Source organism: Castor canadensis, chromosome 17 (genome assembly GCF_047511655.1).
Source record: "Castor canadensis chromosome 17, mCasCan1.hap1v2, whole genome shotgun sequence".
Lineage (NCBI taxonomy): Eukaryota > Metazoa > Chordata > Mammalia > Rodentia > Castoridae > Castor > Castor canadensis.
Genome location: NC_133402.1, coordinates 3,187,388 through 3,214,370, shown reverse-complemented (window position 1 = coordinate 3,214,370; position 26,983 = coordinate 3,187,388). Strand labels below are relative to the sequence as shown.

Genomic DNA, 26,983 nt, shown 5'->3' with positions numbered 1-26,983 from the left:
TCCCATTCACACTTTTCTTGTGTCTTCTGCCAAATACTCACACACAATGGATATGTGGATCCCTTCTCAAGATAAAGAAAAAGCTACTGAACATGTAGGAAGGGCATAATATGCACTGTTCAGTGGAACAGTGGGGAGGCAAAGAAAACTTTGGCTGCCCCCCACCCATTTGTTAGATTCTGAACTAGCATCCTGGGTGCACTGTACCTTGAGAAGTAAGGTAGTAAGGCATACAGGTGACATGGCTAGGCCTGGCAAGTACAGGCCCTGCTCCCAGCCTCACACCTTTCCCTAGCCCTTCTTCTGAAGGCAGTATGTGACCCAGGCACAGGTACAGTCTGCCTGATGGCTTTCTGATTTAGGCTGGGCTCCCTGGAGCCCCACAACCTTGCAGCTGTGTATCAGTCTGACAGCTTTGCATGATTGCAGGGAAGTCAGGGTGACAGCAAGAATGCCAAGAAAAAGAACAACAAGAAGACCAACAAGAATAAAAGCAGCATCAGCCGTGCCAACAAGAAGAAGCCCAGCATGCCTAACGTGTGTAATGACCTGTCGCAGAAGCTCTACGCAACCATGGAGAAGCACAAGGAGGTACGGCCCGGGCTGGGTGGGAAGTGCTGGGGCTGCTCCCGGCCCAGAGCAGCAGCACCTCCTCCTCTGCCAGAGGACGGAGCGGGCACCAGGCTGTCTTTGCTGGTGCAGGCAGGTATGCAAGGTAATACCATGTTACTTATCACCAATTCTGTTCCAGCCCAGGATGCCTGGGCCTCAACCAGGCGCAGGTGGCCCTTGCACCCAGCTGCCTCTTTGAGGCTAATGCAGCTCCTCTCTGCAGGTCTTCTTTGTGATTCACCTGCATGCTGGGCCTGTCATCAACACCTTGCCCCCCATTGTGGACCCAGACCCCCTGCTCAGCTGCGACCTAATGGATGGGCGTGATGCCTTCCTCACCCTGGCCAGAGACAAGCACTGGGAGTTCTCTTCCTTGCGCCGCTCCAAGTGGTCCACACTGTGCATGCTGGTAGAACTGCATACACAGGGCCAGGACCGTTTCGTCTACACGTGCAATGAGTGCAAGCACCATGTGGAGACACGCTGGCACTGCACTGTGTGTGAGGTAGGTCCTGCTAGCTCCCCTCCCACCCCATCCACTGTGTGTAGTGCAAGATTCTGACAGAGTCCACATAAGGAGATATTGGAATTGGCATCAGTGCCATGTTTGTGCTGACCCTTCCAGGATGAGGAGCTGGCCATGAGGCAAAAGCTTTGCTGCCGCCTTCCCTACTGTCATCTGACACAGCCTGACTGTGGAGAGAACCAGAGGGCAGCCCATGGGCTTGGTCAGGCAGGCATGGAGAGAGCACAGGCATTTTGGTTCTGTGGGAACTCTGGCCTGTTTACCTTCTTTCTATGACCCTGGCTCTAGTCTTGCTCAGGGTTTAGGGATGCCCTCTGTCCACTGGCAGGGATGACACCTTTGGTCAGGGTCTTGAGGCACCCCTTCACTCATCATGCCTCGCATTTCCCCACACACACGCTGCACTCTTTATGGGCCCTTTCCTGGGCATCCTGCCTTGATCCGTGGGACTGGTGAGTCCTGGGTAGGAAAAGGCTGCCCCTTTGCCTGCTCTCCCTTTCTTCTGCGCCCACTTTTAAATGCCTCTTTTTTTCCAGTCTAACCTAGCCTGTCTTTCTAATTTCCTCACGTTAGAACTTTGGATTCCTTTCTATGAGCACGGTTTTCAGTCCCCAGGCTTCCTTCTCAGTTCCCAGGTGCAAGCAGTTCTTGGCCACTTGGCCTTCTTTGTTGGGGAAAGACCATGTTACCCTCTAGCTAGCTTTTCTCTTCATTCTTGGGATGGCGTCCTCTGGTGGTGCTTAGAGGAAATGGCTGCAGCCCCTCTCTTGTTCTCACTGTCATGCTGCAGTCTGGATGTGGGAGCTGGGGGGATGTGACAGGGTCCTGGTGCCTTTCCGACAGCAGGGACAGCAGGGACAGAAGGGAGCCAGTGTCCATTGCCCAGGAGCTTTGGAAGACGTGGGCATGAGTGTGGTCATGCCCAGTCCAAGACTCAGCACCAGAGGGACAACCAGGTTGTCTGCTCATGCTGGTCCTGTGCTGATGCTGACCTGTGCCCTTTGCTTGTCTACAGGACTATGACCTCTGTATCAACTGCTACAACACAAAGAGCCACACCCACAAGATGGTGAAGTGGGGGCTGGGCCTGGATGATGAGGGCAGCAGCCAGGGTGAGCCTCAGTCCAAGAGCCCTCAGGAGTCCCGGCGGCTGAGCATCCAGCGCTGCATCCAGTCCCTGGTGCATGCTTGCCAGTGCCGCAATGCCAACTGCTCGCTGCCATCCTGCCAGAAAATGAAGCGGGTCGTGCAGCATACCAAGGGCTGCAAGCGCAAGACCAATGGAGGCTGCCCAGTGTGCAAGCAGCTCATCGCTCTTTGCTGCTACCACGCCAAACACTGCCAAGAAAACAAATGCCCCGTGCCCTTCTGCCTCAACATCAAACACAAGCTCCGCCAGCAGCAGATCCAGCACCGCCTGCAGCAGGCCCAGCTCATGCGTCGGCGGATGGCCACTATGAACACCCGTAACGTGCCTCAGCAGAGTCTGCCTTCTCCTACCTCAGCACCGCCCGGGACCCCCACGCAGCAGCCCAGCACGCCCCAGACGCCACAGCCCCCTGCCCAGCCCCAGCCCTCACCTGTGAGCATGTCACCAGCTGGCTTCCCCAGCGTGGCCCGGACTCAACCCCCCACAACGGTGTCCACCGGGAAGCCCACCAACCAGGTGCCGGCCCCTCCACCCCCTGCCCAGCCCCCTCCTGCAGCAGTAGAAGCGGCCCGGCAGATTGAGCGTGAGGCCCAGCAGCAGCAGCACCTATACCGAGTGAACATCAACAATGGCATGCCCCCAGGACGCACAGGTATGGGGACTCCCGGGAGCCAGATGGCCCCCGTGGGCCTGAATGTGCCCCGACCCAGCCAGGTCAGTGGGCCTGTCATGCCCAGTATGCCACCTGGGCAGTGGCAGCAGGCGCCCATCCCCCAGCAGCAGCCAATACCAGGCATGCCAAGGCCTGTGATGTCCATGCAGGCCCAGCCAGCCGTAGCTGGGCCACGGATGTCCAGTGTACAACCGCCAAGGAGCATCTCACCCAGCGCCCTGCAAGACCTGCTGAGGACCCTGAAGTCTCCCAGCTCTCCTCAACAGCAGCAGCAGGTGCTGAACATCCTCAAATCAAACCCACAGCTCATGGCAGCTTTCATCAAACAGCGCACAGCCAAGTATGTGGCTAGTCAGCCCGGCATGCAGCCCCAGCCCGGCCTCCAGTCTCAGCCCGGCATGCAGCCCCAGCCCGGCCTGCACCAGCAGCCTGGCCTGCAGAACCTGAACGCAATGCAAGCTGGTGTGCCGCGGCCCGGTGTGCCTCCACAGCAGCAGGCAATGGGAGGTCTGAACCCCCAGGGCCAGGCCCTCAACATCATGAACCCGGGCCACAATCCCAGCATGGCGAGTATGAGTCCACAGTACCGAGAGATGCTGAGGAGGCAGCTCCTGCAGCAGCAGCAGCAGCAACAACAACAGCAACAGCAGCAGCAGCAGCAACAACAGCAAAGCGGTGCCAGCATGGCCGGGGGCATGGCCGGGCACGGCCAGTTCCAGCAGCCACAAGGACCTGGAGGCTACGCTCCAGCCATGCAGCAGCAACGCATGCAGCAGCATCTCCCCATCCAGGGCAGCTCCATGGGCCAGATGGCCGCTCAGATGGGACAGCTCAGTCAGATGGGGCAGCCTGGGTTGGGGACGGATGGCACCCCCAACATCCAGCAGGCCCTGCAACAGCGGATTCTGCAGCAGCAGCAGATGAAGCAGCAGATCGGGTCCCCAGGCCAGCCAAATCCTATGAGCCCCCAGCAGCACATGCTTTCAGGACAGCCACAGGCCTCACATCTCCCTGGCCAGCAGATCGCCACATCCCTTAGTAACCAGGTGCGGTCTCCAGCCCCTGTCCAGTCTCCACGACCCCAGTCCCAGCCTCCACATTCCAGCCCATCACCACGGATACAGCCCCAGCCTTCGCCACACCACGTCTCACCCCAGACTGGTTCTCCCCACCCCGGACTTGCAGTCACCATGGCCAGCTCCATGGATCAGGGACACCTGGGGAACCCGGAACAGAGTGCAATGCTCCCCCAGCTGAACACCCCCAGTAGGAGCGCACTGTCCAGTGAACTGTCCCTGGTTGGTGACACCACGGGAGACACACTAGAGAAGTTTGTGGAGGGTTTGTAGCATTTATGAGAGCATCACTTTCTTTTTCCCCTTTCATGTTCATGGACCTTTTGTACTGAAAACCCAGGCATCTAGGCTCTTTTTATTCCTAGATGGAACTGTGACTTCCAGGCCATGGAAGGGTGGATTGATGTTTAAAGAAACAATACAAAGAATATATTTTTTTGTTAAAAACCAGTTGATTTAAATATCTGGTCTCTCTCTCTCTTTCTCTCTTTTTCGTTTTGTTTTTGTTTTGGGGGGAGGGGGTCGTTTGGATTCTTTTTGTCGACATTGCTGATGACTCATGCCTTTTTTTAATGGGAAAAACAAGTTCATTATATTCATATTTTTTATTTGTATTTTCAAGACTTTAAACATTTATGTTTAAAAGTGAGAAGAAAAATAATATTCAGAAACTGGTTGCTGAATTAATGCATCTTATAATGTATCCCGATAACTGTCTTGACGTTGCGGGAAGATTTTTTCTATAGTGAACTCTGTGGGCATCTCCAAGTATTACCCCTGGACGATAGGAATTGACTCCGGCGTGCACACACGTACACACCCATACATCTATCTATACATGCTGGCTTACGCCAAACTCTTGTCTTGCAGATGTAGAAATTGTTGCTTTGTTTCTCTGATAAAACTGGGTTTAGGACAAAAATAGGGATGATCACTCTCTTAGACCATGCTAATGTTAATAGAGAAGAAGCATTCATTTCTTCCTTCCATGTGAAACTTGAAATGAGGAAAAGCAATTCTAGTGTAAATCATGCAAGCGCTATAATTACTATAAATAAGAAAATTGAAGAAGATTCAATCACTGTATAGAATGGTAAAGTACCAACTCATTTCTTATATCATATTGTTAAATAAACTGTGTGCAACAGACAAAAAGGGTGGTCCTTCTTGAATTCATGTACATGGTATTAACACTTAGTGTTCGGGGTTTTTTGTTATGAAAATGCTGTTTTCAACATTGTATTTGGACTATGCATGTGTTTTTTTCCCATTGTATATAAAGTATCGCTTAAAATTGATATAAATTACTGAAGTTTTTAATATGTATTCTGTTCTTTAAGATCCCTGTAAGAATGTTTAAGGTTTTTATTTATTTATATATATTTTTGGAGTCTGTTCTTTGTAAGACATGGTTCTGATTGTTCGCTCGGAGTGGAGAGGCTGGGGCTGAGGTCACGGTGGCAATGTGGGTGGCAGCAGGAAATGTCCCGGGCTGGCAGCCACCTGGAGGTCTTCCTGCCCACAGACTGAGGTGGCAGCTCGGTGCTGGCCTTGAGCATTGGAGGCTCACAGGTCAATTTCACCCACCATGTAAGGGACAAACACCAATGGGTCTGAAACAGCACTTTGCCTCCAGCCCACTATCCCTGTCCTCCCTTCTGTTGTAGCCAGCTGTCCCCTGTAGGGAGGGCAAGCCCTGCTCTTTTTTCAGGCGCTCCCCCTCACCCCCGTCTTTCTATACACAAATCCCAGAATTGATGCAAAGGGTGCTCCAGGGACTCAAGGTGGTTCCTGATTCCCACCTCAATACCCTGTGGTGTTCACTGAAGAGGATACCTCCATCAGCCTGTTTCCTGTGGCCTCAGTGGGCCTCACACAGGCCAGGTGCCACCTGGGGGCTGCCAAGGGGCAGATGCTCCATGGTCCTACCCTCCTGCTGGGTGCAGTTGTGGGTGACCTGAGCAGAGTGACTCAAATAATGTAAACGTAACATCTGAAAGGATCATGGGCAGAAAAGTTAACCCCCTAGTCTGCTGTCCCCAGGAAACTTTTTTTTTTTTTTTTAAATCCCTGTCTTCCAACCAAAGAGGTGGTCTGGATGGGGGAGGGGGGCTGTTGTGTTAAGTTTAGAAATCATGGCCCTAATAGCTTCCCTCATGTTCACAGAAGTATTTTCAAAATACATGATACTTGACTTGGGGAATCTAAATTTGAGGAGGCTTTCAAAGAAATTGAAGGGGTGCAATGTAGTTTATCACAGTTTTGAATCTTGAGTTTTAATAACATGGATTAATTAGACCTGGCAAAGACCACCATCTAACATCCCTGACCCACCCCCATCTCCACCCTGTCCCACGCCCTCCAGAGATCTGCCGTCCTCGCTCATCTTGCACATTTACGGTCCTCTTCAGAATCCCTTCTCTGCCGATGGGGGGTTTCCTGAGCTAGGTGTTCAAACAAGAAGTAGAACCCTGGAGGAGCCGTTCCAAGCCCATGCTCAGAGATGGCGCTCTCCCATGTGCAGCCTTTTAACTTGGGCAGTGGGGACATCTTTTTCAGGTTATCCTGGAATTCAAAGCTATGTACCAACCTCTTCCTTGTTGGAGTCTGCATCCTATGCGACTGTCCATCGGATGTGTAAGGATGTGAGCTGTGGATACTAACCCTAAACTTGTCCTAACGAAATTTCTGTAAGAGCTGGAGAGCCCAGATGCTGTGTCTCATGCTGTATACTTAAGAGGAGAAGAAAAAAAAAAAAAAAGTCCTATATTTGTGATCAAAAAGAGGGAACTTGAAATGTGCTGGTGTTTATAATAAAAGCTGGTAAAACTGCTTGGATTCAAAGGTGGTTCCGATTGGCTAATGACCCTTAGTGTTAGCTCGACAGCTAGTCACTGAAAGGTGAAGATGCTAGGTTGACTTTGTGTCCACTGAGCATGTGTTTATGCTGTCTTTCAAATTCTAGCATTTAGGAACTGAAATAAGAGTATGATGTCCACGATATTGTGCCACACAGAAGCTTCTGCTGCTCCTCTGCTCCTGGGTTAGAAATGTGACTTTTTCTATTTCTTTTGATTGGTATGAAATGGAGGCAAAGATTTCATTTGAACCAAAATGTGGTTTTAGCACAAGATGGCAAAATAAGCTGCTGTCTAAAAACAGGACAACAAACACCTCATAGTGTGGTGATTGTGTGTTGGTGATGTCTGGAAGAGGAGCTGCAAGCCCAACATGGTAGCCAACCCTCTGTGAGAGTGAGGTCAGCCTGTAAAGACACATGACATGGCACCAGTGGCACAGGCCTGTAATCCTAGCTATTTGGGAGATAGATCTTGAAGTTTCAGGCCATCCTGGACAAATAGTTCTTGAGACCCTATCTCGAAAAAAACAAAAAGGGCTGGTGGAGTGGCTCAAGTTGTAGAGTGCCTGCTTAGCAGCGTGAGGCCCTGAGTTCTGACAGCAGTGCCCTAGCAAAGAACTCTAGGCCTGAAGCAAGTGCCTCAGCCTTAATCTTGAGTGTATTCCCCCAAATACTGCTTTCATCATGTGGATAGTAAAGTGAAGCAATGGAAAAGTCATTGTGTGTGACAAATGCTGTTAAAATGGATTCACTCTGTTGCCCTAGCTAAGGTAGGAAAGCCAAGGTCAGCAATTTGGCCAAGCTCGGAGAGCAGGTGTCCAGTCCTGAGCCGTGCTGTTACCCTGGGCCTCAATTCAAGCCTGGAACCCCTACAGCCCTCCTCCCCCATTCTTACCTTGCAAGTTCACCAAGCCCGCTTTGGGGGTGCTTGGGGAAATGGGAGAGTCACCATAAGTACAATTGGGCTGCCTGTGTTTGGTGTCCGCTGGTAACTGACATCTGAGAAAAATGTTGACATCCTAGTGTTGGTTAGCCCTGGTATCCACAGCATCAAGTTCCTCGTATAGTGGGCCTAGTCCACTCCCCCTAAACATGCACCCACTTCCTGCAAGAAGGTTGACTGAAATGGCCTTTGCAGTCTCTCAATTTACACCCCATGGCTCTGCCCACAAGGAAACCTCTTCCAGGCTGATTTTTATTTTTATGTTTTATTTTTGCGGTACTTGGCCTACACCTTGGGCCACTCCACTAGCCCTTTTTTGTGATGGGTTTTATCGAGATAGGGTCTTGTAAACTGTCTGCCTGGGCTGGCTTCAAACCGCGATCCTCCCGATCTCTGCCTCCTGAATAAACTAGGATTACAGGTGAAAGCCACCGATGCCCAGCTTCTTGATTTTTAAAATATATGTGGTTTGCCAAGCACCAGTGTCTCACGCCTGTAATCCTAGCTACTCAGGAGGTTCGTGGTTCGAAGCCAGCCCAGGCAAATAGTTCTCAAGATCCCATCTTCAAAATAACCAAACCAAGATGAACTGGAGGTGTGGCCCCAGCGGCAGACGCATGAAGCCTTGAGTTCAAACCCTAATCGTATATATATACATACATACACACACACATACATATACACACATTTATGTATGGTATATCCATGAAATCCAGATGAAAGGATCCTCGAGGGAGATAGTGATGATGAGGGAATGGTCTAAGCTAGGGTGAGAACCTGCATCCTCCGGAATCTGCAGTCTAGGACAGTGGCTGAGAGGTATTCCTCTGCCATCACTGTCCGTAGGTGCTTTTCATCTCTCCTGCCACCTAGGACTCCTTTGTTACTTCTGACCCTTGTGACAGGTGTAGGCCCCTGAGATGCAGAAGATTGTTTTCCATGCTCCTTCCTGGGGTGGGGCTGGAAGAATGAGGGGTAAACCACTGCTAAGAATCTTGGGGACTCAAAAGTAGCACTGCTCCCATCCTCCCAAAGCTGGGAAATGAAACCAGGCCTGAGAAGGGTTATAGGTTGAGCAAAAAACAGTTGAGGCTGCCAGGTGTAGGCAGTCAGAATTGGTGTTACCAGGAAGGGCTGGAGCACAGAGGGCCCTTCCAGTTTTGTGGGAAGCTGTTTCTTGTTCCTTACCCTGGAAAGATCCAACTTTTGGTTTCCTGGGCAAGGAGAGGCTCCAGGAGGCCCAGGTTGGTTTTCCTGGATCCTGGGAGATTCATGCTCCACAGAGCCTAGGTCCTGCCTGTCTCTCAACCCCCCCTCCCCCCCGCCATTTACTCCAGCCCAGGTTTTGCACCCTTTGCCAAATATCATTTCCCCTTCCCAAAACACCTCCCCACAACAGATCCAGTAGCCCACAGACCAATGTGTCAGCTCTCACAGAAGAGAGAATTTTCTGAACAGAGTAAGAAAAGTATGAAATGTGAGCTGAACATCTCAATACCACTCGAAGTAGCTTCAGGGACATACATCCTGATGTCACTCTAGAGTGTGGTAACAGAAAGAGACTAGAGTAGATTGTGTGTAACAGGACCTGTCAGCTGAGGAAGGAGTGAGGAATTGACAAAAGAGTTCAGAGAGTCCATCGGAGGACACCGAGTGAAAAGGATGGCAAGTGTGGAACTGGGGAGTTTGTGAGGCTGCTGGAGTCAGACTCATTCAGGTGAGAGAGGTTCTTCTCTTTAATCCACATCTGCCCATTCGTTTCCATTTTCCTTAGTTGCTTAAGCCAGGAATTTGGGGGGCCATCCGTAACACTTTTTGTTTTGTTTTTGATGGGACTAGGGTTTGAACTCAGGGCTTCGCTACTGTTTGAGCCATACCTCTAACCCATTTTTGCTCTGATTATTTTGATGATTTCTCACGGACTGTTTACTTGGAGCTAACCTCAAACATCCAATCTCCCAATCTCAGCCTCCCAAGTAGCTAGGATTACAGACAGGCATGAGCCACCAGCACCCATCTTTTTCTGAACACCTTTAATCTGGAAGCTTGTTTTTGTCTGTGTGTGTGTGTGTGTGTGTGTGTGTATTACTGGAGTTTGAATTCAGGGCATTGTATTTGCAAGTTCTCTACCACTTGAGTCATGCCCCCAGCTACTTTATATTTTTGAGATAGGGTCTCACACTTTTGCCCCACTGGCTTTTATTCCTCATACCGTGATCCTCCCATCGCTGCCTTCCAAATAGCTGGGATTACAGACACAAGCCATCATTCCTGGCTAATCTGGAAGATTTGGGGACTTGCCCGCCACCAACATCCCAACTTTGTCCAGGACCCAGGGGCTTCCCCCTGTATCCTTCTTTGTAGTACTTGTTACGATCTAAGTAACTGGGTTTTTAATTTATGGTGTGTGTGTGATTCTAGGGATCCACCCTGCCCACCCTCAAGTGACTGATGTTATTGTAAAATTATTTGATCATAGCAGTATTACTGATGCTTAAACTGCTTTTGCTGAAAAGCACTGACGCCTTACCTGGGCCCACAAATTAACTAAAAACAGGAGAAAAGCTTGGCATCCCTGCTTCCATTTTGTACCTGTTGTCCTTTGCTCTGAGCCATTCTCTCCTGCAGCCACCGTGGATTCAAGGAAGGATAGGAGTGATGGGTAACACCTTTAAACAAAGTACCAAAACTACCCCTGAGGAACAGCAGAGCTTTGCAGGACAGACTGCCCCTCCAAACAAGGACAATTACCTATAATGATGAGGCTGCACCCTGGAGCAGGAGTAATCACGTCTTGGGAACCAGATTGCTCCTCTCAAGCAATGACAGCAATAACTTCTCCAGAACCCCGAAGAACAAGGATTGAGATAATGGTCAACCAGGCCCCACTTGAACACTGCAATTCACCTGTGCCTGGGACTGTTTAATTATTCATAACTTTTGTCTGTTGGCCTAATTGTCTACTTAAAGCTAAAGCTCATGTCTGTACCCTGGAGATGACTAAGAATGGCCTGAGTGTGTGCTTTGCCTCTTCCCACGGTATGTCCTGGATAATAAATCTCCTTTCTCTGCCCTTCACCATGCCTCATTATTTGGCATGTAAGGGCGAGTGGCAGGACCTGGCATATGGAAACCCAGGAGTTTGGGCCTGCTTTCCAAAACTCTAGTTTCAGCAGCACATCTTCAGTGTGCCTCAGAACCATCGAGGACCCTGTCTAAATGAAGCCAGCTGGATCCCACTCCTGGTTGAAGCGGTGCTGGGCAATCTGCATATGAAGTTGCTGCAGGTTTTGACCAAATTTTAGCGCCAAAGTGTACTCTTAATCCGCAGCAGGAAGAGAATCGGAATAAAGGAATAAGCCCAGTTCTGCTGGTGGTGTTGGCTAATGAGTTTTGGTGTACACTAGTCAAGCCTGGAATCCTGTCATTCCTTTTAGCTTCTGGTCTCCTTGGTTTAGGAGGGACTTCCAGCAGCCTAGACCGGAGGCACGGATGAGTAAAAATCGCAGAAATGCTAGCCGCTTCTGCGCATCCCCACCGCGTGTGTTCCGACCAAGTCCCCATTCTGAGATGCCGACGCCAAGGCGCAGCCGCCCGGCGCGAATCGGGGGGCTCTGGACGCAAGGCCGTCGCCCTTGACAACGAGACCCAAGGTCGCAAGGTCCAGCCCTCAGGCCCCACTGTCCACGCGCGTGGCCGGCCCCGCCCACGTTCCTATTCGGGTAGTGCCTCTGGCAGCCCGGCGCCCCCGTGACGTCACCCGGCGCGCGCGCGCGACGTCACCACGCCGCGACGAAGGACGCCCCTCCCCCTTCAACGCCGCGGGCTCGCCACGCCCCTCCAGGCTGCGCGCGGCTTTCCCGGACGACGACATGGCGCGGGAGCTGCGGGTGCTGCTGCAGTGGGGCCGCTGCCTGCGGCCCTCGCTGCGGGCTCCGGCGCTGGCGGCCGCCCCCGGAGGTGAGGGCGTCGGGCAACTGGCGGGCTGGACGCTGAGGTGGTGGAGCGTCCCTCCGAGGCCGCGAGCTCCGCTGACAGGCACGAGGCGGCGACAGCTGCTGCACGGGCTCCGTGTCCAGCGTGGGGCGGGCGCTGAACACAGCGGCTGCCCGGCCTTTCTCTGCGCTCCGCCCCTTGTCCGCCCCGCCGGGCTGCCTTCTCCGGGCTAGGGTTCTCCTGCCACGAGACGGAGGCGGCTTTCCGGCCAGTGGCGAGCCAGGGCCGTCTCTTCGGAGACCTGGGACGTGGGGGCGCGTGTGTGCCGGGGACCGGCCTGCCGGGGTGATCGTGTCAATTCTCCGGCGCCGGGGCTGGTCGCGCCCCAAGCACTTGACCAGCCGTCACTCCTCGTTAGCTCGTTAGCTGGACCGAGCCGCGCACCTGCCCAGTGCCTGGTCGCCACGGTGAACAAACCAGGAACGGGCTCTCGGGGAGCCGCTGCGCTCTGGGTTGTTGGCCACTGTTTTCCCAGGGCCTAGAATTGGCTCATAAGACAACGGATGGAGATAGAATGACCTTAATCTCTGCTTTCCCCCTTCCCACTGGGAAGTAACCACGGAGAAGGTGTTGGCGTTCCTTCTGGGCTCGGTTGCACGCATATAAATTACATGTGCAACTGTTTTTACGTTAAAAAAAAAAAAAAGCCTAAGTCAAATACGCGTTGTGGTACAGAGTTTTTAACGCTCCCAGAATTCCTTACACAACTTCTCATATCAATGTATACAGCGCCAGCGGCTTTCCGATGGCTGTGCAGAGTCCCGTGTTACGGGCTAATAACCTTTTCCTCTGCTTTTCCGAAGTACTGGGGTTTGAACTCAGCAATTACACGTGCTAAGCAGACGCTCTACCACTTGAGCCACTCTGCCAGCCATAGTTTGTGTTGGGTGTTTTTGAGATAGGGTCTCACGAACTCTTTGCTCAGGCTGGCCTCTAATCATGATCCTCCTGATATCTGCCTCCTGAGTAGCTAGGATTACAGGTATGAGCCACCAGAGTCTGACTTCACCACTGTTCTTAACAGTAAAGATTATTTCATTACAACAATGAGTACTTAGATCTTTATACAAGTGGCTTTTCTTTAGAACTTTGGAATTGCTGTTTTGGAGCCTATGCCATTTTGAAATGTTACTTGATATTGCCAAATTATGGCCCAACTTTTTTTTTTTAAATCCATTTATATTACTCTTGGCAGACAGAGTATATGGTATATGCCTATATCATAGTGTCTTCCCCAGCACTGAATATTAGATTGTCTCAAAACCATCCCATAACCAGGCACTGGTGGTTCATGCCTGTAATCCTAGCTACTTGGGAGGCTGAGATTGGGAGGATTGCAGTTTGAGGCCAGCCCAAGCAAATAGTTCTTGAGACCCTCATCTCCAAAATAACTGGAGTAAAATAGACAAGGTGTGGCTCCAGTGATAGGGTTTGAACTCAAGGCTTTGTGCTTGCAAGGCAGGTACCACCTGAACCACACCTCCAGTCTGTGCTCTTCACTTTTGCTCATTACTTTATTCACCAGAGATGATTCAAATGCAGCATGGGACTTCAAAGGTGATGTGACCCTCCTGTCAGGGTCCTGTGTGACTGTTGGACAGTGTACTTGGCCATGTTGGTGGCCTGTGCAGTGTATTAGGAGGCACAGAAGCATGTGGTTGGCTGCTTTATCTGCCTGCCCTAGGGTAAGTTTCACAGAACAGGGAGTTTGGGTAAGTCTTAAAGGTTGTCCTCACTGGAGGGGAGGGAAGGGCATGCCATGCTGTGAAAACTTCAGGTGCATGAATAAGGAGGTGGCTGTGAATAATGTGGACGCATTCAGGAGTAATGGTGAGTGAGGCTAACAGCACGTCCTTTGTCTTCTGTCAGATACAAACTTGTCCTGTAACCCTCAGGGTAGTCACAGCCCAGACTTACGTCCCCTGTCACCTGGTACTGTGAGGACCACAAACCCTAGGATCTGGTGACTGATTCACTTACAGATAACGTTATCTGTCCTGAGTGTTAGAGTTTTTTTTTAGTTCGGAGCCCACTATATTACAAAGAACAGAATTACAACCAACAAGTAATTCTGTGCTCTGGTAAATGTGATTACACATTGTAGGGAGTAAAGGTAGCGGAACATAGGTAAGGTTACCTAAGGAATGCAACGTTACTAATAAAAATGTGAACTGGGAGATTAGGGGTGTACGTGATTCAGCACTTGCCTAGCTTGCAAAAGACCCTGGGTTTGATCCCTAGCAGTATGGGAAAAAGAAAAGGTAAGCTGGTGCAGGGCGGAGAGAGCTGTCCAGGAGCCTTGACCAGGGAGTTCTTACTTGAGCCTTCAACAACAATCATGTAACCTGCCTTCAGACCTTCTCCTCAAAACTCTAACAGGTATCGGAAATAGCTGATTCGAAGGGCTGAGGATGTAGCTCAGTGGTAAAGTGCTTGGCTGATTTGCCAGTAGACTAATGAGGCCACCTCCCAAAGGAGAGATGCAGCCAGAAAATCCACAGCAGATGTCTCCCCAAACATATGTGACTGGTCAGGCACAGGTTGGCCATAATCACCAACACCACTGAATCCTTGTAATCCTGCCAAGTGCTCTTGTCTTCAGGGTCAACATGGCTAGAACAAGGCCAGGAGGCATCATGGTAGGGCTGGTGAGTGCTGGAGTTGGCGTCCTGTGCCTTGTTTTTCCCTTCCCCATAAGCTGGAGCCTTTTCTGGAGCACCCTGTTTTGGAAGTGAAGATTGTAAGGGAGGGCAGGAGCCCCTGCGAGTGCTGTTTCCTCTGATTGCTTTGGGGCTCAGGTATTGGCAGGCCGGTTTCGTCTTACGGGTGCGCCTCACCTGGTCCTCACGCTGCCCGCCAGAACCCCATCTCCAACTTTAGTCCTTGACACCCCTGGCTTCTCCCTGGTTGGAGCCCACACAGCTTAATTTCCCACCTCTTGTGTCTTCAAAGAATCCAGGCAAGTCAGTGCTTACCCAAACTGTCCGTTAGCACCACGCAGGCCTTGGCCTTGGTGAGGGGCAAGGGGCCAGGGTATGTGAGCTGAGAAAGACAAGTCAGTCCAGACATGAGAGGTTTGCAAAGACTAGTCACTGGCTCAGTAGTTGGCCAGAGCTGAGATGGACAATGGATGTTTTGCTACCCTGGCAAGAAGTGTACAGCTTGAAGGAGGGGAAGGTGTATCAAATTGAAGAGAAGAGTAGAATAAGCACTTCTGACCCTCAAGTGACAGTAAATGCCAACTGACAGGTGAGTTCCATGAAGGAGGCTGTAACTGAGCCCAGTGAAGCGATGTGCTTGTCTCACAATACTGGCAAGTGATTTATTTTTTGCCTGTACTAAGGATTGAACTCAGGGCCTTGTGCAAGCACTGTGACAAGTGATTTTTTTTTTTTTTTAAAACAAGTGATCTTTAGCCAGATGTTGGTGGCTCACACCTGTAATCTTAACTATTCAGGAGGCAGAGATGAGGATTATGGTTTGAACCCAACCCAGGCAAATGTTGGCAAGACTCTATTTCGAAAAAAAAAACCCTTCACAATAAAGGACTTGGTGGAGTGGCTCAAGGTGTAGGCCCTGAGTTCAAGCCCCAGTACCAAAAAAAAAAAATCTTTGAAGTGAATGAAATGTATCCAGTTTGCACTCCAGTAAAATGCTTTAGCTTCAAAGCCAGACAGTGTTCTTGGACTTTATTTTTGTCCTCAGTTGTCACCAGCTAGAAAAACCATCTTGCTCTGTATATTTATTTATTTTTTATGTGGTACTGGCATTCAAACTCAGGGTTTTGCTCTTGCCAGGCAGGCACACTACCACTTTGAGCCACACTTCCAGCCCCTGCTCACTCTTGATGCTGAAGACTTGCTTTTCACTGGTAAGCTGATTTTGCTTCATTCACAAGAAACTTTCCTATCGTTTTGCGGCATTTGCAAAGGTAGATTTCCGGAGGATCATTTCTATCTTGTGGGGCTGGTTATTTCTGCTAAACTCACAGGCTATAGCTTGCACAGTTCCTTCTGGGGGAGCATTATCTCTCCTTGCTTTTTGGCCAGGTAAATTCATGTAGACCAGGTGAGTTGAAAGCAGGTGTAGCTGAGTCATAGGCATAACTAATTTTAAAAGAATTGCTCAGTTGGCCAGGTTTGGTGGTACATTGCTGTAATCCTAGTTACTTGGGAGGCAGAGGCAGGAGGATCTCAAATTTGAGGTCAGCCTGGGCAAAGTTTGTGAGACCCCTATCTCAGCCAATGGCTGAGCCATGGTGGCGTGTAGCTGTCATTTCAGCTAGGCAAGGAAACATAAATAGTAGGATCCAAGTCTGAGCCAGCCTAGGAATAAAGTGAGGCACTATCCCCAAAATAACCAAAGCAAAAGGACTGGCAGAGTGAGTGGCGAGTGGCTCAAGTGGTAGAGCACCTGCTTCGCACACATGAGGCCCTGAATTCAAACCCTAGTACTGCCAAAAAAAAATTGTGGTTTAACCCACTGTATTGATTTTACAACAGTGGGCCACTGATCTTAGCCCATGGTCTGAAAAAATGTTTTGTGTTATGTGGCTCTACCTCCTCAGAAAATAACTGCTTATTCAGGGTTTGCTAGTCAGCAGTGAGCAGGGAAATACACTGGGGTGAGACAGAAGCTTAGCCTACTGAACATCTGCACAGCATGTAGCCATGTGGCCACCTCAGTTCCTTAAAGGTCTTTGTGGGCTTGCTGTGCTGAGCATTGTTCTGGATGCTGTGGGTATACCCAGGAGACATGTAGACAGAAATCCAGACCCTTGGTGGGCTGGGGTGAGACATGAACAAGTAAGGTACTCCCTAGTGTGTTAGGCATGGCGCTCTAGGGAGAGACAGAAGCAGGCCAGGTAGACTGCTTCGAAGCTCACCCGTTAGTCAAAGAGGTACCAGGGAAGGCCTTATGCCAAAGGTGGCTTTAAGCAAAGCCTGGGAGGAGACAAAGGAGGGAGCCATGCCTGGGTTTCCATCAGAGCAACAGCAGATGCCAGGGTCCCCAGAAGACCTGGGCTGACAGACATATTTGATGGATAGCAAAGAGGCTGGGCAGGGGACCCTCTCCAATAGACAGTGTGTGCTCCACGTATCTAAGTGTGACATTACCTCTTGAGATGTCGGCAATGGTTGGAATTTAGTATTGAGTTAAAACTGACTGTAAAAGTTTTCTGAGAGGCCAGGTGGGGGGGCTCATGCCTGTAATTCCAACTACTCGAGAGGTGGCGATTAGAAGGATGTGGTAGAGCCATGCCTAGCAAGCTCAAGGCCCTGAGTACACCCCAGTACCGCCAAAAAAGTTTTCTAAGAAAAATTCTTTGTGTTATTATTAATGAGAAGGAAGTGCTATTTTACAGAACAGACTGGCACAGAGAAAACCATCGCGCACCCTGACACTCATGCCCTGCCCACCAGCATACATGTACACCCACACGCCCTCAGAAAGGAGCTGTAGTGGAAGAACCCGTCGTCCGTCGTCCACGAGGGCCGTTTCCTGTTAACTCTGAGTGTGACTGTGCCTTCACATGTGTAACCCTCTCCATTTTAAGATGTTTTCAAGCTTGTTTTGTTCTGTGTAATCACAGCACTGCCAAAAGTTTCTCCCACCCTTACCATGCTAAAGCATTCTTTATTTACGAATGTGGTTAAACTTTTTTTTTTCGGTGGTACTGGGGTTTGAACTCAGGGCCTACACCTTGGGCCACTCCACCAACCCTTTTTGGTGATGGGTGTTTTTGAGATAGGGTCTTGCAAACTATTTGCTGAGGCTGACCTCAAACCTCAGTCCTCCTGACCTTTGCCTCCTAAGTACTAGGATTACAGGCGTGCGCCACTGACGCTGGGCTCAAACATCTTTTTCTATGATTTGAAGCCACTAATGTTTCTTTCTTTGTGAGTTGCCATTTCTCCTTGGGGCTCTTGGCCTTTCTTAGAGGTTTGCAAGTGCTCCTGGTGTATTAGTTGAAACAACACAGTGTTTCAGGATTTTCCTAGTGTATTTGTTGACGTTCATGTGGTTCTTAGGTTTATGGCTTCATGGGTTACGTGTCTTGTTTAGAAAGAGTTATCTCACTCTTAAATTTTTTTTTTTTAACTCTGAGGGTAGTGATAAAATGTTCTGGAATTAGGTAGTGGTGATGGTTGCACAACTTGGTAAATGTACTAGAAACCATTGAATGGCACATACTTCAATGGGAAATTGTGTGGCATGTGAATTATATCTCATTAAAGCTTTTTTTTTTAATCTATGTTTTACAGTAATTTAGCTTTTGTTTTTACTATTATGGCCCATGTGGGATTTTTTTTTTATTTTTTATGTTTTAGCAAGGATTTATTTTAGTATGACAGGATGAAATAGGGAGAAGTGGTAGAAAAAAGAGAAGCATTTCCTGCCCCCCACATAGGAAATGTGAGTTTGCTTTAACTTAATAACGAGAGGGGAAATTGATTTTGCTACTACAGCTCTTTATATTAAGGTGCTCTAATATCAGTGGTACTTCACTTTTTCAAAATTTGCTTGGCTGTGCACATTTGCCTTTTCATATAAACTTGAGAATTAGTTTGAGTAATTGTTAACAAAATTTAAAAGATCCTTTGTGAGTTTTCACTGGAATCATGTTAAAAATACAGACTTCAGGGGTGGAGGTGTAACAGTGTTAGAGAGTGTGCTAGTGTGAGCGAGGCCCTGAGCTTGATCCCAGTGCTAGCACCTCTTTCCCCGCCCAAAACAAAAATGATAGAGAATCAACCTCTTTAAATGTCTATGCTTCCTTCTCTGTACTGGGGAGGCTGAGGCAGGAGGATCACGAGTTTGGGCCCAGCCTGGGCTACATAGTGAGAGCCTGCCTCAAAAACCAAAACAGAATATTTACTCTTCCTATTCAGGCGTGCTTCCCCAAGCTATATCCTTCTGTAAATGTGTTTTATGTCTCTAGTAAAAGCTGTAAGTGTTGAAGGAGGTAATTTCTGTAAGTAGTTTATAAATGGATATTTTGTAGCTAGGTTCTTGGTACTTGTAGAACAACTGAAGAGAGAAGGCGGTGTGTGCAGTGAGAAGCCCCTTTCTGCCACACCTCTGACACCAGACTTGTGGCCCTGCTGCATCTCTTCCCTCACCCAGTGGTGCCTGCTAGTCTCGATTTTAGTTTTTGTTTACGTTCTTTTCTTTAAATTTCTGTGTGTATGTGAAAAGATACACGTATGGGCTTATAAACCATTTGTTAGGCTCATGCTAGGTGTATTCTGCCACTGGGACTTTTTTGTGTGTGGTGATGGATTTTTTGAGCTCGGGACCGTGTGCTTTCTAGGCAAGCAGTCTGCCACCCAAGCCGTGCCCGAGCCCTGTTTTGTTTTGTTGCTTTAGTTATTTGGAATGGGGTCTCCTGGGCCTCCGTGGTTCTTCTGTTTAAGTCTCATTTACCACCACAGTCAGTTTTATTAGTTGAGATGCAGTCTTGCTAACTTTTTCTCCATGCTGGTCTCAAACCACCATTCATCCTCCCAAGTAACTGGGATTACAGCTGTGAGCCACTACACTTTGCCCTACATTTATTTATTTGTTTAATTATCTTTTTTTTTTTAAGATAGTATGTTATTGTGTAGCCCAGGGTGGCCTTGAACTTTCCATCCTCCCACCTCAGCCTCTCCAGTGCTGGGATTATAGGCATGTACCAGTGTGACTTGTTTTTCTTTTGTTAGCAATATGTTTTCTTAGCTTTTTCCCTGCTAAGGCTATAGTTCATTAGTTCTCACCACTTTACTTATTCTGTTGTGTTAATATCTCTTAATTTTTTTTTCTGTACAGGGCCTCATGCTTGCTAGGCAGGCACTCTCACCACTTGAGCCACTCCTCCAGCTCTTTTTTGTGTTGGGTTTTTTGAGATAGGGTCTCTCAGATTATTTGCCCAGACTGGCTTCGAACTGTGATCCTCCTGATCTCTTCCTTCTGAGTAGCTAGGACTATAGTTGTGAGCCACTGGTGCCCAGCTGTTTTGGGTTTTTTTTTGGAGGAGGGGGTTGTGTTGGTTCTTGGGGCTTGATAAGCAGGTACTCTACCTCTTGAGTCACTCTACCAGCCTCTGTTTGTTTATTTTTTTCCCTCATGGGACTTGGGTTTGAACTCAGGTCTTATGTGCTTGAAAAGCAGGTGCTGGTTATTTTGGAGATGAGGTCTCTAGAAGTATTTGCCTGGGCTGGCCTCAAACCTTAGTCCTCCCAATCTAAGCCTCCCAAGTAGCTAAGATTACATGTGTGAGCCACCAGCACCTGGCTTTGTGTTGGTTATTTTTGAAATAGGGTCTTGCTTTGTGCCTTGGCTGGCCTAGACCTCGGTCCTGTTTGTGCTTTCCCGTGGAGCTAGAATGACAGCCATGTACCACCGTGCCCAGCCATTGGTTGAGATTGGGCCTCACAAACTTTCTGCCTGGGCTGGCCTTAAACTGCAGTCTTCCTCATTTCCACTTCTGGGGTAGCTAGAATTACAGGCTACCACACCTGACGTTCTATCTTAAATTCTTTTGTGTATTTCCTGACATGCAGCTAATTGGAATTACTGGCCCCTTTGTGTGCCCCAAGTTGCTAAGGCACAGTTATTTCCCAAGGCAGGGAGAGATGTGCCACTCAGTGCTCCTCCAGCAGAGTCTGTAGGGCACCCAGTGCCTGGGGTGTGCAGACAAATCTTTGTGAGTGTGGTGAGTGTTGATGGTATTCCATGTCTGTTTCATTATGAGATGTCCCTCAGGAAGCATTAAGGTGTATGTGCAGTTCAGTCACACAGTCTTTGTACCACATAGCCATGTCATTGCATTTTTTTTTTTTGTACTGGGGTTTGAACTCAGAGCTTCGAGTTTGCTACAGTGATGCTATACTGCTGGATGTTACCGCTTAGGTGAAGACTTGAGAGACCCTGCCCCTGGCCTTTCCAGTTCTAAGTATAAGGAGTGGTTGGCAGGAGTGCATGTTGTAAGACTGTCTTAAACACTTGGAGCATCTATGGAGGCAAGGGACACAGCAGCCCTTACTCACTGAGCTCTGCTCTTCTGCCCTGGAGGTTTCCCTTGGCCTCATGCTCACAGCCCGGACGTTCAGAGTCAGTTGGTGAGTCATCGGGTCCTAGTGCTGGGTGTAGAACTTGAGTCTGCATCCCATCCTGTCCCTTCCTGAAGGTTGAACTCAGGTCTGTCCTCCCCTGATATCTCTATTGCAGGCCTCACATGTCCCACAGCACTTTAGAGCAGCCCTGTGTCTCCCATGTATGCTCCATGCTGTCCCTGGTGAGCAGCAAGGTAGCATAGCTGCCCATCCTCTGCTGGGCAGCTCTAAGACCCTTCCCTCCTGTGGTCTCATGGGTGGCTGGCCTGGGGTGAGAGGCCAGGCTAGAGCACAAGGCCTCCTGCCAGTCAGCCTCGTGTAGACTGAAATTCTGTGATAACAATTCCAATCACCTAATTCCAGAATACCCCAGTTTTTTTTAAAAAACTGTATAAAGTGAATGGTGCAATTAGGTGGGCCCAGATAATTAAATATTTACACTGTTATATTCAATGGAAATTAAACATTTTCTGAGTTGATGTGGGTGTTTTCAAGGTCTTCTGCACAGAAATAAAGTCCAGGATTGTATTATTCATAAATCCAAGAATAGGCAACTTTTTGTACCTTATAGGAATGTGGAAGTTAGTTTTTAAAACCTTCCACCTATTTCTGGATGTTCTGCATCATTCCTTTCCATCAGTTACTAATTTGCAAGAAGAGCAGTCCCTGGCAGGAAGATGCATTCACTTCTGTCCAGCCATTCACATGAATGCCTTGTTGACTGACTGCCTGTCCTTGAACCATCACACACTTAACATCAGCCAAGCATTTCGGTGCCCTGATCTGCTGGCATCATTCGATAGCTCAACCCAGTCCATACTCTGGGTCTGCACGGTCTCTGTGGCAGTGAAGGCTGAGTCTGAGTCTGTGAATAGCACCAGGTGGAGACACACCATGCTGGTGGGTGAGCTGCTGTCTTCCTTTGCTGTTACAAGGGTTTGGGGCCCACTAGGCTGAACTGGAAATTGCAGCAAGCAAGCCTCCTGGCTAAAGGGAGAATGCATCACTGGCTGTTTTTCAGTAAAACCCTTGACATATGACACATGGAGGAAATGTTCCCCAAACTACAGGGTGACACAGCAACAGCTGCACAGCTGCTTTCCACTCGAGCTTGACCCTGAGAGCTCCACATTAGTCTGCTGGACTCACAAGTTGTGAACAAGTTAATGCATTCTGCTTCTGAGTATTCTTGTCCCTTCTGTGTGGTTTGTCTTTCCAGGAAACCCAGTTGTGTGTCCTCAGAGGATCCCAGTGCAGTTCAGGGGCCCCAGGCGAAACCTGGCTTCAAGCATCTACGTGGGACGGCCGTATAGCACTCAGGCCGCCGAGGACAAGAAGGAGGAGGCCCTGCATTCCATCATCAGCAGCACAGAGACAGTGCAGGGTGGGTGCTCAGCTGGCGTTGGGTCTGGGAAGGCAGTCTCTTGCTCACTGTGAGGAAGGGCAATTTTTACGACAGAGGTGGTAAGGATGGTGCCACCTGCTGGTGGCAAATGCAAGTATCCTTCATTTCCCTCCAAGCAAGGAGCTTTTGGCTTTGTCCTGGTGCGTCTTGCCCCCTCTGGTGGTCACCCGGGAATCTGCCAAGTGACCATTCATGGCACATCTGCTAGTAATCACAGAAACTGGATGGAAACTGAGTATTGGCCCAGCTGATGCAGGATGGAATTCTCCACATAGAAAGGCCATCTCCAGGACCAGGTCCAAGTGCTTCCATTTCTGGCTTTTAAGTGAGACAAGAACAAAATTGTTGATGCTAGGAAGAGAAGTGATGTTTTCTTGTTATTTTGCTTTTTAAACAATTTGTTAGAACACTGCTCTTTTGAAGAATAGTGCAGGGTCTGGTTGTTGTTAGGGCCAACCCAATTCTCACAACCATGGGCTTTGGGAAATCAACCTCCACAGTCCACTGGAGGCCTGATTGACCTCAGCAGTAAGAGAACTTACTGTCCATGTGCCCCTTTCTGTGGAGACAGGAGCCACTCAGTGTCCTGCTCCTGAGATCTGTTATCTGAGAGGCTCTGTTTCTCTGTCCTTATCTCCTTTTGTATCCTTCAAAGATACTTAGAAGTATCCAGGTGTAGCCTCCTGATGCTTACCACAGGCTGTGTTCTTACATTGACTGTGTAGAAGGAGGAGGCAAAGTAAATCTACCCCATATACACCTCAGTCCAGGCCTTATGCCTGATCTTTACTGTGAATGGGGAGACAACAAAAAAAAGTAGCCAGGTGTGATGGTGTAATCCCAGCTGAGGCAGCAGGATCGTGAGTTCAGGGCCACCCAGGGCTACATAGAGGGAGCCAAAAAAAAAAAAGGGGGGGGGGCACAGTGGCTCATGCCTGTAATCTTAGCTGCTCAGGAGAATCAAGATCCCAGGCCAGCCAGGCAAAGCATTCTCTAGACCCCATCTCAACCAATACAAAGCTGGGTGTGGTGGCATGCACCATCATCCTCGCTGTGAGTAAACGGTAAACAGTAAACTGGGTTCAGACTGACCAGGCATAATGTGATACCCTACTTGAAAAATAACTAAAGGAAAAAGGGCTGGTGGCATGATTCAAGTGGTAGAGCACCACCAAGCAAGTGTGAGGTCCTGAGTTCAAACCCTAAGCACCATCAAAAAGAAAAAAAAATTAAGCTCAGAATTCCAAACATTCTTTTTTTTTATAAGCATTTTTATTAGCATATATTGGTTGTACATGATGTTTCATTGTAACATTTCTACATACCCTTTCATTGTACCTTGATTAGGTTCATCCCCACCACTTAAACCTTCTTTTGAATGGCAGGCACATAGCATGTTCTTCCACAAAGGGGGAAATAGAGCTTTATTGATTGTGTGTCTGTGGTTCATTACCAGGTTCAGCCTCCAAACACGAGTTCCAGGCAGAGACAAAGAAGCTTTTGGATATTGTGGCCCGTTCCTTGTACTCAGAAAAAGAGGTAGGGTGCTAGTTCATCACTCCCAGTGCTAGCACGGGTCCTGGAAAAACTGCATTTATACCATCCGGTTGTGTATTTAAGCTGTGAGAATCATTAGGCTGTGAACAGCCCCTGATCTTAATCCACCAGCAGAGTATCTTTACCGAAAACCTGTTTGAGTTCCATGGATAAGTGTATCCAGATGGTTCTTTAGATTGACTCTGGGAGTTAATTGAATTTCTCTAGTAATTTTTAAATCCTCCCAAAACTCCCCTAGAGCTCTACTGGGCTATGTTCCTATAGCACTGTGAGTGTGCTCTGAGGCTCCTGAGTTTATTCACCTCTGTCTGGTGTGGCTTCAGCAACTGGAGGAGAAAGACTCTCTGGCCCTGTGTGGTATATCTCAGAGAGAGTTACAAAGGAACTTTTTGAGGGGATTAAAATTTATTTGGGGGACACCATGTCCACATATAATCCTAGTACTTGGGAAAGTAAGGGTGAAGCATCCCAAGTTTGAGGCCAACCTGGGCTATGTAGCGAGACCCTGTCTCAAATAAACAGACAACAATAACATAAAGTCATTTAGGGGCAGTAGGACTTAGAAAAAGAGAAAAAATAGGCTTCTGGTTTCATGCTAAGTCATACAGATGCTAAGAAGATTTTGAAGGGTAAAGCACCACATTGCAGAGTGTTCAGGAAACATTCCTAGGTCTTGTTTGGTCCTGTCCCTGCCTCCCGAGACTCACCTGTGTGCTGCCACAGCTTTATATGAGAGCTGTGTGAGGTGAAGACCCTGGGAGGACCCTGGGCCCATGGCCTTCTTTTCTCTGGAAGGTGGAGACTCTGGTGTTTGACCCCCACTCACGGAATAGGAGAGAACAGAAGTTCAAGGGGATGTTTTGTTGTTCCTGTGTAAGAATCAGGAAAGAAAGGGCCCCTCCTGGAGTTGTAAAGTCTGAGCTGACAGATGGACACATAACTTTGGGCTTGACTGAAAACCCTGAAAGAAAGGATCACTAGGAGTCGGTCTACCACAGAAAGCTGTGCTGGAGAGAAGTGAGCCAACTTTGGTGACCACATAGCCAGAGGAGTTGCCTTGATCACAGCATGAGGTCTGCATTTGGAGTGTGGGTATTCTGTAGCAGATCCCTGACTTTGAGCTATTGTAAGTACTTCTGTCCCATAGGTGTTTATACGGGAGCTCATCTCCAATGCCAGTGATGCCCTGGAAAAACTGCGTCACAAGTTGGTGTCTGATGGCCAGGCACTGCCGGAAATGGAGATTCACCTGCAGACTGACTCTGAGAAAGGCACCATCACCATCCAGGTACCCAGGCGCGGCACACTTCCTGCCCACAGAGCATGACCAGGTTGGCCTGGTGAGCAGCAGCTCTGCCTTGTGGTGACACAGGGAGGCCTTGCACCCTGGCTTCGAGTTCTGTGTAGCACAAGCGACATGCTGACTCTTTCCTGCTCTGAGGATTCCTCTTTTCATTCACCCATCATAGGAAACTTGGAAAACAGGAGGCAGAAGAAACTTAAAATTATTAGTCTATGGTTGGCCTTTTGTTATCTTAGTGGATTCTCCTGAAGAGCAAAAGTTTGGGGTGTTTTTTTTGGAGGGGAGATGTTTTGTTTTTTACAGTGCTGGATATCTAACCTAGCCAGTGCCTCTCAAATGCTGGGCAAGTGTTATATCTCTGAACTACACCTCCCAGCCCAAAGTTTTAATTTCAAAGAAATATGTTTCTCTTTTTTTTTTTTCTTTTATGCTTCATGCTCTTCATGTGTAGGAAATTTTCGCCTCTTCCAAAGACAAAAAATTTTCTCCTGTGCTTTTTTTTTTTTCCTGTTTTCTTCTACACGTGTTGTACCTTTAGCTCTCACATTTAGATCTGTGATCTTACATTTAGATCTGTGATCCATTTCAAATGAAAAAGGATTTTTTCTTTTGCCGTGCTAGGGGTAAAGCCCAGGCCTTTGCGCACGCTGAGCAAGCATCCCAGCCGTCAAGCAAATTTTTGTGCATGGTGTGAGCTAAGGGCTGAGAGTCGTTCTGTGTGTGGTTGTCCAGTGGATTCAGCACCATCTATTTGGACTTCCATGCCATTGAATTATCATGGCGCACTGTTGGCATGGTTCTATTCCGGATTACAGCTTTATAGCTAGTCTTAAAATTAGGAAGTGTAAGTTCTCCAACTTTGTTCTTTATCAAAATATTCTTAGGTTTTTTTGTATTTATGTAGAAATTTTAGAATCAGCTTCTCATTTCCTATAAAACTTGTAGAGATTTTCATTGGGATTGCAATGAATCCATAAATTAGTTTGGGGAAAAGTCAAAATAATTTGGAAAAAAAAACTATTAGATGCATTTTCTTTTCTTTTTCTGGCAATACTGGGGTTTGAACTCAGGTCCTCAAACTTGCTAGGTCAGGTGCTCTACCACTTTCAAGATAAGGTCTCATGAACTATTTGCCTGAGCTGGCCTCAAACTGTGATCCTCCTGATCTCTGCCTTCTGAGTAGCTAGGATTACAGGCGTGAGCCACCAGCATCTAGCACAAACCTTTTTCTTAAGGATTTTGCTGAAAATTCTATTGTATTTTGAAGTAAACGTTTCAATGTAAATTATGTTTAGTGAGTAGTATCAGCTAGAAATCATTTTAAATAGTTCTTATTTATTATTATTACATGTTGCACAATAAATGGGTATGGCCAGATTTGGGACTCTTCTACCAGTACCTCAGAGAGAATTCACTGCAAGCCTCTTGGTGTCCTGTTTCTTGTTGGTCCTGGGCCCATGTAACACAAGCTCTTTGGTGCTCAGAGATCTTGGACTGTTTGCAGCTGGCATATCTTCTTGCCCTGTTACAGGTTAAGTGTTGTGCGTCCTCCCCTGGCACTGTGCCTGTGGGTTCTTGTTGATTTGATTGGTGAGCCCTGCTCTGCCTACGGCACAGACTGTCTCAGGAGGGAAGCAGAAACTGCTCTGGGTGCTTTCCCACCTCATAAGCCGATGGGTGCTCAGTAGCAAGCTGCCTTGCGTTGGGTATTGTGTGCCTTGCAGCACCCTGAGCCCAGGCTGCAGTTAGCATTGCTGTGATAGGGAAAGAGGAGCTCCATTTGG

At 48.5% G+C, this 26,983-nt stretch overlaps 2 protein-coding genes and 1 non-coding gene across 4 annotated transcripts in view; all 3 read left to right on the top strand.

The window, feature by feature from the left end:
* Positions 1-5,357, top strand: part of Crebbp (CREB binding protein) — a 127,294-nt gene extending 121,937 nt beyond the window's left edge. For both annotated transcript variants that reach the window (XM_074059246.1, XM_020156526.2), the window contains 3 exons: positions 430-591; positions 836-1,117; positions 2,154-5,357. In XM_074059246.1, the coding sequence (XP_073915347.1) occupies positions 430-591; positions 836-1,117; positions 2,154-4,310 (2,601 nt within the window). In that variant the 3' untranslated portion in view covers positions 4,311-5,357. The remainder of the gene's footprint in view (positions 1-429; positions 592-835; positions 1,118-2,153) is intronic.
* A 6,300-nt stretch (positions 5,358-11,657) lies between these two features.
* Trap1 (TNF receptor associated protein 1) overlaps positions 11,658-26,983 on the top strand; it is a 40,300-nt gene continuing 24,974 nt past the window's right edge. The window contains exons 1-4 of the mRNA XM_074059961.1: positions 11,658-11,800; positions 22,154-22,318; positions 23,796-23,878; positions 25,044-25,184. Of these exons, the coding sequence (XP_073916062.1) occupies positions 11,713-11,800; positions 22,154-22,318; positions 23,796-23,878; positions 25,044-25,184 (477 nt within the window). The 5' untranslated portion in view covers positions 11,658-11,712. The remainder of the gene's footprint in view (positions 11,801-22,153; positions 22,319-23,795; positions 23,879-25,043; positions 25,185-26,983) is intronic.
* Positions 23,017-23,148, top strand: LOC141418708 (small nucleolar RNA SNORA51). The gene has a single exon (XR_012443362.1). It is a non-coding gene; the product is annotated as a small nucleolar RNA SNORA51 (small nucleolar RNA).